This window comes from Myotis myotis, unplaced genomic scaffold (genome assembly GCF_014108235.1).
Source record: "Myotis myotis isolate mMyoMyo1 unplaced genomic scaffold, mMyoMyo1.p scaffold_m19_p_18, whole genome shotgun sequence".
In the NCBI taxonomy this organism is placed as follows: Eukaryota; Metazoa; Chordata; class Mammalia; order Chiroptera; family Vespertilionidae; genus Myotis; species Myotis myotis.
Genome location: NW_023416322.1, coordinates 20,724,873 through 20,740,522, shown reverse-complemented (window position 1 = coordinate 20,740,522; position 15,650 = coordinate 20,724,873). Strand labels below are relative to the sequence as shown.

General features: G+C 58.4%; 1 protein-coding gene across 2 annotated transcripts in view; it reads left to right on the top strand.

The window, feature by feature from the left end:
* Positions 1-15,650, top strand: part of QSOX1 (quiescin sulfhydryl oxidase 1) — a 37,086-nt gene that overhangs the window by 3,364 nt on the left and 18,072 nt on the right. For both annotated transcript variants that reach the window (XM_036342873.1, XM_036342871.1), the window contains exons 2-4: positions 5,865-5,965; positions 14,332-14,377; positions 14,859-14,961. In XM_036342873.1, coding sequence (XP_036198766.1) covers positions 5,865-5,965; positions 14,332-14,377; positions 14,859-14,961 — 250 coding nt within the window. The remainder of the gene's footprint in view (positions 1-5,864; positions 5,966-14,331; positions 14,378-14,858; positions 14,962-15,650) is intronic.

Genomic DNA, 15,650 nt, shown 5'->3' with positions numbered 1-15,650 from the left:
TCTTTCTTTGTTGATTAAGGTATTACATATGCGTCCTTATCCCCCCATTCCCCTACCCCTACCCCCCACACATGCCCTCACCCCCCTGTTGTCTGTATCCGTTATGGTTTCTGTTTGTTTCTGTTTTATTGGTTTTAGAGAGAGAGGGAAGGAGAGAGAGAGGGAGAAACATCGATTGGTTGCTTCCTGTACATACCCTGACTGGAGATCAAACCTGTAACCCGGGTATGTGTCCTGACTGGGAATCGAACCTGCCACCCTTCAGTGCACGGGACGATGCTCCAACCAACTGAGCCACACCGGCCAGGGCACTGAGTCATTTCTTGTTGCAGGAATTCAGGGAAGGGGAAAGTCACAGGAGGCCATCTGGTCACCAAAGGCCTTCATTCAAGCAGTTAGGAATTACACCCTCCCCTAATGCCAGGCACTTTGCTAAGGGCCTCTACCGGCCACTGTTCTGTATAATCTTTATGAGATCTCTTTGAGCAATAGATGCTGTCTTCTATCATAGATGCTAGAGGAGGTCCTTGAGCCCAGCCCTTTCCGACTTTGCCGAGCCTGGGCCGGTGGAGAGGTGGGGGGAGGAGGAAGGAAGTGCCAGGTGGGACCCGGCCTGTGCAGGGTTGTGGAGATGAGACACGGATGTCTGGGTGGTGGTGAGCAGTGCTGGTTTGCCTCCCTTTCTCTTCCAGGGCACAGACCAGCCCTCCTCCACCTACCCCTGCGATGCCTAGGCAGAGCCTGGCCCGGGGCCGGAGCCCACTGGACACTCATGCAGGCCAGTGGCATGAGCCTCACAGGACTCATGGGAATGTGAGTGACCGCGCCTTCGGCTGGTTCTGTGGTTCCTCCTGACTCAGGCCTGGGGTGTCAGCCAGGTGTGAGGGGCAGGGAAGGTATTTTGTTCATCTCGTGACCTCACTGCCCATAAGCCTGCCATGGGGAGGAAGGGACGAGGTGGTGACCTCATAGGACTGGCTGACTCCCTGTGTCAGGACAATTCCTAGACACTTCGGTGGGGCTCTAGTTCTGACCACTGGACCTGGCTGGCTCTTGGTGGGTCTGGCCTCTGCCTCAGTAGAGACCCAGGCGTGCTTACCACCCACAGGCCTCACGGCCATGTTTCTCGCCTTGTGTTTGCCATGTAGCATCTACACGGTCATCAGAGCCAGAAGGGACATGAGAAAACACCAACCTGGGCCCTCATTTGACCCGCAAGGAAACGGGGGCCCAGAGAGGACATGTATGGGGTTCATCGCCTCTTTGGCCAGTTAAAGCTCTAAGCGAGTCTGGTGACTCTGGGTCCAGTGCCCCTTCCTGGACTTGTGAGCGGGGCGGGGGCATTGCGTGGGACCTCAGAAGTAGCCCATCATCCCCTTACCACAGAGCGTCCCTTCAGCCACCACCCCAGGTCCAGGTCACAGCTGTCTAGGTCACACCCGCCTCCCCACACATCCCCGCTGCATTGGCTCATTTGCTCTCTTGCTCGTAGAGAACTTGCTTTGCCAGGGCAGTAATCACACTGGGAGGTTTTTTCCTCCCCAGAGCAGGGCTGGACTGCTGCTGCTGATCTTGTGGTGTTAGGCCTGCAGGTGATGGTATTTAAGTCACCTGCCACTTTAAAAAGGCTCTCTCACCGGTTCCGTTCCGTGACAGCGGTGCCCTTTGCTTTACGTGGCGCACCCAGATGAGGTCCTCTCCACTCCTGTGCACAGTCAGGCCACGGTGATTCGTGCAGACCAGATCTGTATGTCATTATGGCTCATTAAGGTATTGACATTGATATTCCTGAGAAACATTCCCCAGCCAGGACTCTCCCAGCAGCTGACCGGCCCCAGCCTCTCCCTCTCCCTCCCCCTGGGTCTGGGGCAGGTAAGATGAGGCCCTGGTTCCATTTCTTGGAGGTTCCATTTCTTGGAGGTACAAGGAATCAGGCTTAAAGGGAAGGAGGCAAAGACCGCCCAGGAGCAAGGGGCTGGGAACTCCCAGGCATCCCCTGTCCTTACCACCAACCCCACCCTCCCAGAGCCTCCTGGTTGGGAAGCCAACAGAGCAGCTCTCTGTTCGGTCCTGGGCCCTCGAGACCAGCAGAGGGGCTCACTTTCTGGGTTCACATCCCAGATTCACCATTGATTGGTTGTGTGCCTCGGACACGGCATTCTAATCTCTGTTTCACAGTCCAGGAAAGCAGGCCTCGAGATAAGCACCTTACTTTCCTCAGAGGGTAGTTAGGACCATTAAACTCGATCAATAAGGCCCATGGTAAACCCTCAGGCACATAATATCATCCTCATCCAAGTAAGAGCTGAGTCTGTGATATTGACCATGTGAGCTACAGAGACTGGTGTGGAACCGGAGGACAAAGCTGGTTCTACTCTTCCCTCTCTCCTGGAAGAGAGTGAGCGAACTGAAAATACAGAGGTAGTGTCCTGACCCCGGTGAGGCGGCCCGGGAGCCCCGGGGCGGCTGGAGGCCTCTCAGTCCCTGTCCTTGCTTGTAAAGCGGGGCCGTGACAGCACCTCGAGTGGCGGGGGTGGAGTGGGACCACCTGGGTGTCCCCTGGGTGCTCACTGAACGCTCCCTTTCTCTTCTCTTCTCTCTCCTCCCCATCCCTTCAGAGTCTTTGTGCCCCAGGCCTGAGGGATGGTGACTTGTGTTCTTGGAGGGGAGCAGGGCAGTCGAGGCCTGTGGTCCTCGGTCACCCTGCCTGGCCCTCCTTGGTGGAAGGATGTGAAATTGCCTCTCAGCTCTGCCCTTATGTTTAATTGACTTGCTGACGCTTTTGAAAACAGCCAGGCCTCTTCTGTGGGTCTCCCCGAACAAGGTGAACAGAGGCTTAGATGCAGAACAGAAGGAGCCAGGCCTCTTGTCTGCCAGGTGGCCATGGGGGTGACCGCCCTCCCGGGGCCCCACAGAATACAAGCCTGGGTGCTCTTCCCTGTGATCCAGGGCAAAACCCGGTGCCTGGGCCACTCTTCCTCCTGCGTTTGCAGGTGACTGGTGTTAGTTAACCTCACCCCTCCCTGGACCTGGGGATACACTGAGGCTGAGAGCAGATGCTCCTGCACAGGGCAGCTGGGAGCCATTCCTGGCCTAGGGCGACTGAATAACCAGTCAGCCGTCCCTAAGCACCTACTGTGTGATAGGCAGTGAGGATGCAAAAATGAAAAGACATTTGGGGATGGACAGGCTTGTGAGCATGTGGTAGAAACACAAGCAGAGCCTTGGGCCTGTGGGGCAGCTCTTCCTGGGGGGCCGAGGGCTCCCGACAAATGGAAGATAAGCTCAGCCTTTGGGGGAAGTGGAAAGAGGGGGCTGGGTGGGCAGGGGACACGTGGAGAACGGCCTTGGGGCTGTAGGTTTCCTTCTAAAGGCAATCGGAGAAATCCACCGGGGAATCCTGAGTAGAGAGTGGCATAACCACATGGGCAGGTAGAAAGGCTCGCTTGGTGGCTGGTGGCTGGTGGGCTGGTGAGAGCAGTTTCTGGAGAGGGGCTGCCCTGAGAAACGCACTAGACAGGGAGGGTGGGTTAGTGGTGAGGCGAGTAAAGAACATAGGATGGGGAGGAGATAGGAGAGACTTGGGAGGGAGGGTGGACGGGATTCGGAGTCTGGCTGGGGTTCCTGGATCTGTGTGGCGGACTGCCCGACGCTGCCCCATCCAGTGGTGCCAACACCCGGGGGTAGAGTGTCCGGGAGAGCCGGAGAGATGCTGCCCTGAGCACGGCCAGTTTGTGCAGGCTGCTCGGCAAGTGATTTAAAGCCAAAGGGTGCACACCAGCTTGCAGACATTTGGATAAACGCAAACTGCCGCCCTCATGTGCCAGGGGAGCCGAGAGAGCTCCCCAAAAGAGCAGTGGGGGTTGTGGAAGTGGCATGGCCGGACGTGGCCCACCCGTCTCTGCTAAACACTAAGCACGATCCCTCTTTCCTTTCCACCCCCGCTCACTGCCTCCCGCCAGGATTCCAGAAGCTTCAGTGCCAAGAGTGATTGCCAGGCAAGAAAGGAAGAGGGAGAGGAGGGACCAGGAGGGAGAGGGTGTTGTTGCAGGCCTGCCTCCAGGTCCCGGGCCCTCCCTCCTGTCCCCGCAAGAAGGACCAGCTTAGTTGCTACCAGTCTTCCCTTTGAGGGATGGGTCAGGGTTGTCAGGGAGGAGTCCTGCCTCTTCCTGCGTCTGGCCTGTCTGTCTTGTGGAAGTGAGGCTAACGCTCCTCCCTTAGGCATAACATGTTCCTGGGAGCGCTGATGCCTTCTGAAATAGCTTTTTCAGACATCGTAAGGGACGGGTTCGGGGTGAGGTAAGAGATCCTGGCAAAGCCATGATTCTCAGGGGTGTTATTCGGACATTAATGGGTACTAGGCGACCCCTCCACCCCCCACCCCACCTTGTACTCCAGGAGGGGTAGGGCCCTGTGGGGAGCACATGTGGCACCAGGCAGCTTCCTCCTTCATGCATCTGCCCAGAGAGCTGGGGCTCTAGGTGCTGTGGGAGTCAGCCCCCCTCCACCCCCCCAAAGCGCTCCCAGGACCCCTGTGCCTCTTCTCCAGCCATCTGGTCTCCCGCAGAGGGTCCCAACCCACTGCTTCTCGTGTTGCTCGCTCAATTCCGTCAGCTGGACTGGCTGTCGAGGTTCCACTCAGTTTCCACCTCTCCTGCCAGGCCCATGCTTAGTCCCCAGGGCAGGTCCTCCTGTGCCCAAACTGCTTTAGGGATCTAACAGACGGCATGGCATGGCACAGCCCGTCGCCACCTCGTCCTTCCTGTGGCTTCACATGGATCTTGCCTTCCAGCGGAGCAGCCTCGTAGTAACGGGGAACTTTGGTGGGTGTTTAAGGGGCACCTTGACCTTGATCGGAGCTCTGGAGGCCTGCCTGGTAGATGAGTTTGTTTTCTGTTTCCCAGATCCTGGGCTGTGGCCCAGGACGATGCCATCATTCTCTCTGCCAGTAAGTTACGAGGATTTGCAGCCTGGGGCCTGATGCTGGGCAGCTGTTAAACTCCTTCCGGACTCCGACCTCAGGGCTCTTTCCCTGTGGTTCCTAGATTCCCTGTGCCTCCCCCATCCTCCCCGGACTTCCTGCCTCCCTCTCTGGCTGGGGAGCCGGTCGCCAGCACCTTGCGTCCCACCTACCCGAGCTGGGCTGAGTGCCAGTTCCTCTGGTCAAAAAACGTCTCCGAGGGTCCCCTGGGAAATTTCAAACTTCCTGAGGCGTGTTCTCCGCCCTTCTGGAACTGGTCCTCTGTAGAGGGCTTTTCCCTGCGAGGCCATCTCCCTTCAGCCCCCATCTCCCTTCAGCCCCCATCTCCCTTCAGCCCTCATCTCCCTTCAGCCCCCATCTCCCTTCAGCCCCCATCTCCCTTCAGCTCCCATCTCCCTTCAGCCCTCGTCTCCCTTCAGCCCCCATCTCCCTTCAGCTCCCATCTCCCTTCAGCCCTCGTCTCCCTTCAGCCCCCATCTCCCTTCAGCCCCCATCTCCCTTCAGCCCCCATCTCCCTTCAGCCCCCATCTCCCTTCAGCCCCCATCTCCCTTCAGCCCCCATCTCCCTTCAGCTCCCATCTCCCTTCAGCCCTCATCTCCCTTCAGCCCCCATCTCCCTTCAGCCCCCATCTCCCTTCAGCCCCCTGCCCCAGTTAGGGGGAACACAGATGCCATCACAAGACAGCATTGCTTGTGCTGCTTAACTGTGTCCTAAGCACAAGCTAAATGCATCACCTGACTGTATCAGAGGGTCTTTTCTGAGGAAGGGGGGCCTTTCTCTTAAGGGCTTTGGGGGTTGGTGGGGGTGGGGTGTTGCACGGGGGAGGTGAGCAGGCAGAGGTGCCAGCCCCTCTTCCTTCTCTGGCTGTTTCTGTCCTTGCAGACTGGAGGCCGGCGCTGAACCTCGCTGCCCTGGACTGTGCTGACGAGACCAACAGCGCAGTCTGCAGAGACTTCAACATCCCCGGCTTCCCGACCGTGAGGGTGCGTGACGGGGAGCGGGCAGCGGGCCTGGGGGCCGGGTGGGGGTAGGGGTGTGTGGGGGGGAGCGGCTGCCAGCTCTGAGCTTCTCTGATGCTCCTGGTCTGTTTAAATCCCAGCCGCCGAGACACCGTAAAAGGCAGAAAGGGATGTGAGTTAGGAGGCAGAAAAGAAAGAGGTTCACGCAGTCTGGCAAGTCCCCTTTATAAGGGAAGGGGGCTGTGTGAGGGGCTTGGGGGTGGGCAGATTTCGGCTGTGAAGACATTACCACCCTCTGGGCTGGTGAGAGCTCCCAGCCCCCAGGCGCCTCCTCCCAGTTCCTCTCCCTCCAGACCGCCTAGCTTTGGAGATCTGATCTAACCCTAGAAAACCAGGGTTCAGGCGCTGACTTGTCCGTGGCAGGATCAGACTCAGGTGGCCCAATGGTCCCCCAGAGACATGGGCAAGCCTCATCTTCATCAGACAAGTGCCTTGAACCCCAATAGCTCGGAAGTGACTTGTCAGGGTAGCCTCACCCCACGGTCACAATGCCAGAATGCCTTGAGTGGCAGGGATCTCCATCACATCACAGGAGGCTGGTGGCACACCCAGCACCGTCACCACAGCTCTGGCTCAGAGTAGCCAAGGCCTTGCCCTCCAGCCGGCCACTAACGTCTGAATACCGTCCAGGGCTCTCATCGGGAGGCCTGAGAGCCCAGAGCAGCAAGGCTGTCAGATCTACCTAGCACGCTCCCCAGGGCGCAGGCCGAGGCTGGACCGAACCTCTGTCTCTCTAGCTCCAGCTCTAAATAGTCAGCCTCCTCCCACCGCAACGGCATCTAGAAAAGCAGTTTCCTCTAAAGCCACTAACGATCATCACAAAAGGCCTCTGACCCCAGAACCAGCTATCTCTGCGCTCAGGCTTCGCGTTCCCAGCAGAACCGGGAGCCACAGCTCAGCCTAATTACTCCGTTCATCTGGGAAGCCAGGCCCAGGCTCCAGCCATGTCCAGCTCGGACTCCATGCGACCTTTCTGTTCCCCAGGGTTCAGGGTTTCCACGGCCATGGAGCTCCCTTCGCGCTGCTGTGACCACTTAGGGTCAAGGCCGAGCCCCTGGTCACTGAGGCCAGGCTGGTCCGGGGAGCAGCGTGGTGAGCCAGCAGCTCCGGCCCTGTCATTTAGAGGTGGCAGCAGAGAGATTGTCCGTAAATCATCCCTTTCCAGTTAAAAGACCTCCCTGGCAGGGCCATGCCCTCTCCTTGGCCCCAAGATATATAACTGAAAATAGTGAAAATTGTTCCCAGGGAGAGGACGGGCCACTCTGTTCCCTGCTGAGCCAGGGTGAGCAGCCCTGTGGGAGCTGTGGGAGCCAGCGAGGCAGCAGGGAGTCCTTCCGGGATGGGGGGGTGGGGCCTCGGCACAGGGAAAGGGCCTGGCCTTGGCACCGTGGCCAGGTCAAGACACCCTGTGGGGGTTCTGTGGGGCCTGGCACGTGGGCTTTCTGTTTCTGCCTGGGAGAGGCTGGGCTCAGTGGGTGTGAAGGAGGCGGCCAGGCAGCCAGGACGTCTAACAGCTCCTCGATGCCTACCCAGGTCACGCAGCACACGCAGCACACGCAGCCCGAATGCCTCGAGTGATGAATCATCTCCTTAACCGCCCAGCTGGCTGTGCCAGCCAAGGCCCTGACCTTCCCCTGCCTCCACGCGGGCAGCACCTGGGTGGCCAGGCCGGTAGTCATGTGCCCATTTCTTAAGAGCCCCGGAGGCAGTGGTGTGACCTCCCTGCCTCTCCCGAGGAGCCCGCAGGTCATTTTCGGCACGGAGAGCGCTCGGTGCCCCGAGCTTGGGGCTCTAGTTCAGGGTGCCCGTGGGTCGAACTCCTGGCGGGTGTCTGCTCTAAGACCCTCAGCAGAGGCATCCAGACATTGTTCGTGTGACCTGCAGTGAGGGGTGCACATTAACAGAGTCCCAGAAGGTGGTATCTGTTATCACAGAAACACATGTTTCATGAAACAATATTCTAAGTGCTGTACACACTGATCCTTTCTGTTCTGTATGTTTTTATTTGTTATTGATTTCAAAGAGGAAAGGAGAGGCAGAGAGAGAGAGAAGCATCAGTGATGAGAGAGAATCATCAGTTGGCTGCTTCCTGTATGCCCCCCATTGGGGATGGAGCCTGCAACTTGGGCATGTGCCCTGCCCGGGAGTCGAACCGTAGTTCATGGTCGACGCTCAACCACTGAGCCAGACTGGCTGGGCTGTTCTGCTTATTTTTTAAAAATACTGTGACTCACTAAATTGACTTTACAACTGAGGGCTAGTTTGCTTTCACTGTTTGGAAAACACTACTCCAACAATTCCCGATCTGCAGATTCTGGCCAGTGAGAGCCCGGTGTGCCTGTGGGCAGCGTGTCTTTGTGCCCTAGAAAGAAGGGCAGACCCTAGCGGTCGGCCCGGCTGGCGAACGGCCATAAATAGCCTGGTTGCCATGTCTGCTGCCACCTGGGACTGGAGCTGTCCTCAGTCCTACCCTCCAAGGCTGTGAGGGCACCAAGAGAAGGACACGGGTTGAAGAAGGGAAGAGCGAGTTCCTGATGGGATGGGGACAGGCTCACACAAGAGTCCGGCCACCCCCAGTGACAGGTCATTGTCCCATGTGTCATTGCCTCTTTCCTCTGCCTCCTGCCCTTTGTCACCATGAGCAAACTGAGCTTCCACCAGCCCAGCCTGTTTAGCAAACACCTGGCGCTGCCGGGCGGGCCCGCAGACGGGAGCTGGAGCCCGGCTGGAAGAAAACAAAAGTGCAGGGAGGGCCTGGTTCCCAGCAGGTTCTGGGTGGTGCTTGGCACCTGGAGGCTGGAACTTCTGGGGGGAAAGGGCTTTGCCATGGGCTGCAGGGCTGCCCCTCAGTACATCATGGACCAGGACCCTTTGTGGCCAAAGGCCTGGTGGGATCAAGATGACAGGGACCAGCAGCACGGGGTGGGAGAGGACAGAAGTCTCCCCTTTGCAAGATTCGAGGAGATAACTGACATGGCTCCATTGCTTACCGTGTGTGACGTGGGAGTGCCCCGGCCACAGGTCTCAGTTTCCCTGTCGGTAAAAGTGGGATGATAATACCTACCTAATAGGTTGTTGCCGAGCGTGAAATGAGGTCTCCGTGTGAAGGTGCTGGGACACTGTAGTGTTACTTGGTGTTCACTAACCGCTGGTTGTCTTCCGTCCCGTTGGCCCTGGGCCTCGTGGTGGCTCCTCGGTGGGCACTGCCCTGGAGGCGGTCTGCCCATCAGCAGCTGTTGCGTGAGTGTTTGCCGGTACACAGCACTGTGCTCACCTTTGTGGGAGAGGCCAGGCACGTGGGCATGGCCAGGAGCCCGAGAGGCCGGACACGAAGGTCCTGCCCACAGGGACACAGAGCTCACCATCGAGTTGCCAGGCAGTGGGTGGTCTGTGGGCAGCGAATGCTGGGGCTGTGCTGGCTCACTGAGCTCTTTCCCTCGAGAATCAGAGGGTTTCCTGCGAGAGGGGAGCTCTGCTTGGTGCGGAAGGACGGGTGGGGTCGGGCTAGGAGAGAGGAGTGTGGGCAGGGTGGGAGGGGAGAGCCAAGGCCCGTGTGGGAAGGATGTGGTGTGCTGAGAAGAAACTGGTCTGGCCGGAGCGGAGGCTCCCGTGCAGGGCTGAGGTCATGCCAGGAAGCGGGGAGCCCAGTCGTGGCGGGTCCTTGCATTCAAGGCTGGGAGTGTGGACACCCGGTCGGATGGAGTCTGGGCCGTTACCTTACGTGGCTCTTGCTAGAGGGTGTGATGTCAGGCGGGGACAGGACTCAGAAAGGTGTCACCTGCCCCTCTCGGGAAAAAGGAGAGGGGCCCTCACTCAATCGCCTGCCCTTCTGCCATCTCCTCCACTGACTGTCCACAACGGAGGAATGGTTATGCTTGCAGAGCCTCTGGGCTCGCCTTAAGGTATTTGGGGACTCAGTTATATTTCTTAAAACGTGTTCTAAAAGCTTGGATTCCACGCCGTTGATGGTCACCCCTAGAAAGTGTGCTTTCTCCCAGCCCTGTTCTGTCCTCAGAAGGCAGCTGCTCCTGGTTAGGCTGGTAAAGGTCTGCCCGATGCCAGCAGGTCTCCTGCCTTCAGGGAGATGCGGGGGTCTTCCAGGGGCTCCGAGGTTGAGGAGGACAGACGCTCCCATATAAAGCGACGGAAGAAGAGGGGCCGGGTGCTCCTGGAGAAAAGAAAACTCGCCGCTGGAGCCCTAATTGCCTGTTTCCGCAGCGTGCCGTGGTTTCCCTTGGGCAGGGCACACGCCTCCCACAGCTGATTTAATAAGAGGGCAAAAATGTGCCCGGACTAGATTTTGCTGTGACTTTTACATGAGCCTCCAAGGTGATCAAAGGGCAGAGATTCTCAGTTTAACTGAACAGATGTCTTTTGAGTAACTTCCATGTCCCGGACCCTGTGCCCAGCCCAAAGGGGCTGGCAGAGATGAACTAGCCATTGGCAGTCCTGCCCCCCAGTCAGGGAGGTGGACAGGCGGGTGGGTGGGAGGCTCAGGTTGAAGTCCATTGAAGCTGAGGTGTAGGGAATGGGGGGCAGTGGGAGCTAAGCCTGGGGTCAGGCCCTGGAAGGTCTCGGATGTGGTGAGCTGGGCATCATTGGCAGTGAGGCGTCAGGGAAGAGATTGGAGGGGTGGCGCGCCAGGCCAGAATTATGCCGGGGGGGTTAGCCAAGTGGCAGAGGAAGATGGTTGGGGAATGAAAAGACTGAGCCTGTTAAAACTTCAAAGGAAGCGAGGGCCGGGACGGACTGTCACAGGAGCTCGGCGTCGGCCCTGGTCCGGACAAGGCTGCCGGGAGCCGGTCCATGCTTGCTGCTTCAAGGGACCGGCATATATGGCATACTGTTCTTAATATGTTTGCTCACCTTCTTGGCACTATGTGTTTTAACCAAGGTCTCCTCTCTGAGAAAGGGTGTTTCCCCAGGTAGGGATTTTCCCCTGAAGTTAGGGAGGGAATAAAACCTCTTAACTGAGTGCCAGGCGGGCAATTAATCACTTTAACTATGAACAATCATGCTTAAGCTACATAGTCTTTACTCCCTGGAATGGAGATAAGAAACGCCCTAACCTTTGAAATAGAGATTGATAGGATTGAATCAACTGGTATAAATACAGATGTAATAAGACAGCAAGACACAGAACTTAGAATACGGAACCAAGAGAGCCAGAACTTAGAACACAGAACTTAGAACACAGAACTTCGCTGGAGAGAACATGGCAAAAGATCCTGGACTGAACCTGACTACAGAAATTGGCAAGAGAACCTGACTAGACCCTGGTGACTGAACCTGGCTGGAGAACCTGGACTGAACCTGGCTGGAGAACTTGGACAGAACCTGGCTGGAGAACCTAGCGAGGGAACATGGACACAGAACCTGGCTGGAGATCTGAAGCAGAACCTCTCTGGAGATCGAGACCAGAACTTGGCTGGAGATCCTGGCTGGAGATCCTGGCTAGGCTGCTGATCAACTGAACGCTGCCTCCATGTCATTCCTTCTTCGCCGACTCCGTCCACACCTTTGGGGACCCCTGGACCTGCTGGGGTTGGACTCCGGCACAAGGCGGCTGGCCTAGAGGACTGTTGAGGGTTCACGAAAATCAGGTCCTCAGAACGTGTCAGCTGACTGGATGAGGGGCTGTGGGGGAGGGCAGTGCGGGGGTCACTGGGTGAGGTAGGAACAGAGGTGGAGAAACAGGTTGGGGGGGGGTGACTCAGTCTTAGGAAGGGGGGTGTTGCCCCGACCCCTGTGTGGAGGGCACCAGGAAGAAGCTGAAGTCTAGGACCTGGAGGAACTGAGACCGAGGGGTCAGATTGCAAATCACTAGACGAAGGAGATGACGTTGGCGAGGGGGACGCTCAGGTTTGCTTGTTCCTTCACTCGTTGGTTCGTTCACTCATTCATTCAGGAGCGCAGGTGGAGCCCCTCCTTTGTGAGATGCCTCCCTGGGTTTGTAAACAGAAGAGCGTCTTCATCTGACCTGTGGCTGTGGGAGAGACGGTGGGCAGGGCATGGAGAGGAGCCAAGGGCGAGACTGGGACAAGGGCGAGGGGAAGGTCGTGAAGGTGGCCGAGAAGGCGTGGTCCGTGTCAGGCACACGAGGGAGGGTGGTGACCTGAAGGCAAAGGAGGAGAGTGTCAGGAAAACGTGGCACAAAAATGGCAAACGCTGGCATGGGGGAGGGAGGCAGTGATAGCTCTGACACTGCAGCGGGAGCAGGAAGGCCGCTGGACTGGCCAGAGGCGGTCCGGTCTGCTGAGCGCACCCCAGCACTGGTCCTGGGCACGAAGGGAGAAGGGAAGTGGGAGGAGGGAAGCGGATTTGGGCTGGAGCTTTTGGCTGCAGGGGACCAGGCCATGCGGAACTGGGGGAGGAAGGAGGGCCGCCCTCTGTTCCCATGCTCCTTCCCCTCTGGTCCTTTCTCTTTAAAAAAGCCCACAACAGCTTTGATTAGGAGGATCTGCATGCATCTGTTAGGCATAGGGGAGAAGCTGGCGGAAAGGGGGGAAAGGGAAGCTTAATTGACAGGAAAAGTTCCTAAGGAGCTCAAGGTGACGTTGTTCTAGGACTAGGTGGATGGGAGCGTCTGAGGACAGAAGGGAAGGCGGGGGGAGGGGGACACAGAGGTGCCGGGAAGGAGGTGAGCCCTTCCCTGCGTCCCCCTGGGTCACTCTCGCTAACCCCGGCTCTTGTCTGACTCCACGCCCGCCTGTGGCTGGGCCTTCAGAAGGTCCGGGAGGCTGCCTTTTGATGGCGGTCACGCCCGCCTCTTCTAAAGGCACCTGGTAACCTGCCGGTGGTGAGGAAGTTACTGTGCTACTTTGCCGTCACCGAAGATGCCAGCTGTAGCCCTGGGAAAGCCAGCCGTGTCAGGCTTCGCGGTGTCAGGAGTGTCTTCTGCCTGTGCAGCAAGCCGGGGCCTGGTCTGTCGGTACATAGAGCGGTGCCGTCGCCATGGAAACCACAGCTGTAAGGATCAGCCTCGGGGTTGCTGTGTGTGAGCACCGGGCCACAGAGAGGTGCGTTTTGTGAGAGACCACGTCAGCCCTAAATGCCTGCACACGCTTTCCTATTTGCTCTCGTGTCACAGTCCAAGACACTCGCGACCGTTTTTACCAGGGTCAGGCCAGCATGCGATGTTGTTAATTCCAGACGTGTCCAGTCGCTGCGAAGAGCTCCATTAGGAACACGGAGTGTGCGTGGCAGGTGGCAGTGGGTGGTTCTCACCGGAGTGAAAGTTTCCATTCATGTTCTCACCTGGTGTTTAAGAGGCGGGAACAAGGGGAGGATGATGATGATGACATTTCGTGGCCCCTTCACTGTATTTCCCGGGCCCCGTTCTGAGCTCTTTAGAGATATCGTCACTGACTCCTCACAGCAGCTCTTCACGGTATGTATGGTGTCATCCTCGCTGTAAAGACGTCGGCTCCTAGAGGTTCATGACTGCCCACACAGCCAGCGTGCAGCAGGGGCTGCCTCCGCCACCAGCCTGGGGCAAGGCCAGCTGGCCACTCTGTTGGAGGCAGAGGTCAACGGTGTTCACAGTGGCCCCGAGGTTAGGGACCTCAGGAGAAGTCCTCTTCCCGGCCGCGGGCTCTTTCCCAGCAGTTCCGTGGCTGCTGGCAGGACTACCGAACTCTGGCCGCTCCCTTACTTCCGTCTGTCTGTCTGTCCTCTCACCCGGGAGTGTCAGGCTGGGCCTGGGGTGTCATGTAAGTGGGAAAAGGGCAAAGCTGTGAGTCCAATTGGCCTGTCTGTTACAGACCTGTTTCTTCAGAGGCTCCGGCGCACCTGTCAGCGGGACCGAACGGGGGGCGTCGGCTGAGCCAGGGGGGGAGTTGAGTGAACAGACAGCAGCCTCCACCCCTTTTCCAAGACCAGGGACAAGGACAGATGGCCTCCACGGGCGGCTGGCAATTCCAGGGCGTGTCTGACCTCACTTCACTTTATGTTGTCAGATGGGTCTGCGAGGGAGAGTAGCAGTGGTCTTCCTATTCGTTCATGCAGCACACCTTCCCGGCCGTTCGTGCTGGCTCTGGGGCTTGGTGAGCCCGTCCACCTGCCGTCAAGCGTGTGGGCGGCTGCCTCCAGCCTCCCTCGGTGCCTCAGGCTGCGGGTTAGGGGTTGGGTGCGAGGACAGTGGGGAAGGAAGTCCGCGTCCAGCTCCGTCGGCTTTTCATGTGAAGAAACGGGCGCTCACCAACTTAGGTCCTTTGCCCAGAGCCGCCAGTTTCATGAGCAGCTGGTTCTGAACGCAGCTCCAGGAGGCACCCCGTTTGCCCTCAGCCGCACCTGCCCCTCACTGACTCTGCCTGTGTGTTTGTTTCCAGTTCTTCAAGGCCTTTTCCAAGGGTGGCCCTGGAGCGACGTTGGCAGGTGGGTGTCCTGGCCGCCATTGGCCTGTGGGCGTTGGCGACGTCTTCCTCTCCTGCCCCCCTCTGTACCGGGGTTTCTCCTGGGACAAAAGCGCAGCCAGGTCTGCAGAGTGAGGATTTCCCCGGCGGAAAGCAGCATATGTGTTTTCCACCTGTCCTTCCGGCCCGGCTGGAAGGTGCCTTTGAGCAGAGAGGCTGGCAAGCCCTTCCATACTGGTCCATCCAGGGTCCTGGGAGCGGGGAGGGTCCCGTGTTCCCAGAATCTCCCTAAATGCCAGGGGTTGGCATCAGAAGTGTGGGCCTGACAGGAGGGACTCAGGTCTGAGGGAGGAGTCCCCTTGCGTAGCTCAGGGCTGTGAGTACAGAGCAGGCCTGACACGCTCTGCTCTTCCTGGGCCCTTTGTTTCTGGGGGTGAAGCTGACGGGGCGCTGGATCCCCTCTGCTCTCCTCACGCCCCTCCCGTGCCCGTCTTCCTTCACAGTGGCTGGCGCTGACATGCAGACGCTGCGGGAGAGGCTCATTGACGCACTGGAGACCCACGGTGCCATGTGGCCCCCTGCCTGTCCTCCGCTGGAGCCGACCGGGTACTGGGGACGGGGTGGGCTCGGTGCCTGTGGGCCAGGACCACAGGCCTAGGGGCGAGAGGGCGGTGGGATCGCAGGGAGGGGACCCAGGTTGGTTCTTCCTGGTGCCTGGAAAGCGAAGGTGATTGTTTTTCCTGAGCAGCGGCTGTGACTGCGGTGGGGGTGAGACTCTGCTCCCTGTACCTCTGAGGGTCAGCCTGGGGGCTGGGGGCCTGTATCTGTGTTCCAGGCAGGCTTCCAGGATTGCCCCTTTTCTAAGAAAATGAGGTGCTGAAAATGCACCACGAGGGATGTGAGAAAATGAGAGACAGAGACACGGTCATTGAGAAACGGAAGAAGTAAGGAGCAGGGTCCCGGCTTGGCATGGGTGCCTCCTGGGACCCAAACCACACCAAGACTACATGCTGGGTCCAGGGTCTCCGTGAGGCCCCCCGGAGGAGGGGGACTTAGGGAAAATGAGGAGTCATGTGCGTTGGGTTTGTAGGTGCAGTTGTCAACCTACATGTCTTCCTCTCTGTGGCCAGTTAGGGCAACACCCCATGTAACACGGGGACCAGTGCTGGAGCCCTGCCCAGCGACAGCACAAACGGATGTGCCCGAGAGGCGGGGGCCAGAGCCGCACCTTTTTCCACCTGCTGACTGGGGTACACTCTGGCCCCCCCAACTCTGGCATACCTGTTTGTGCTGTC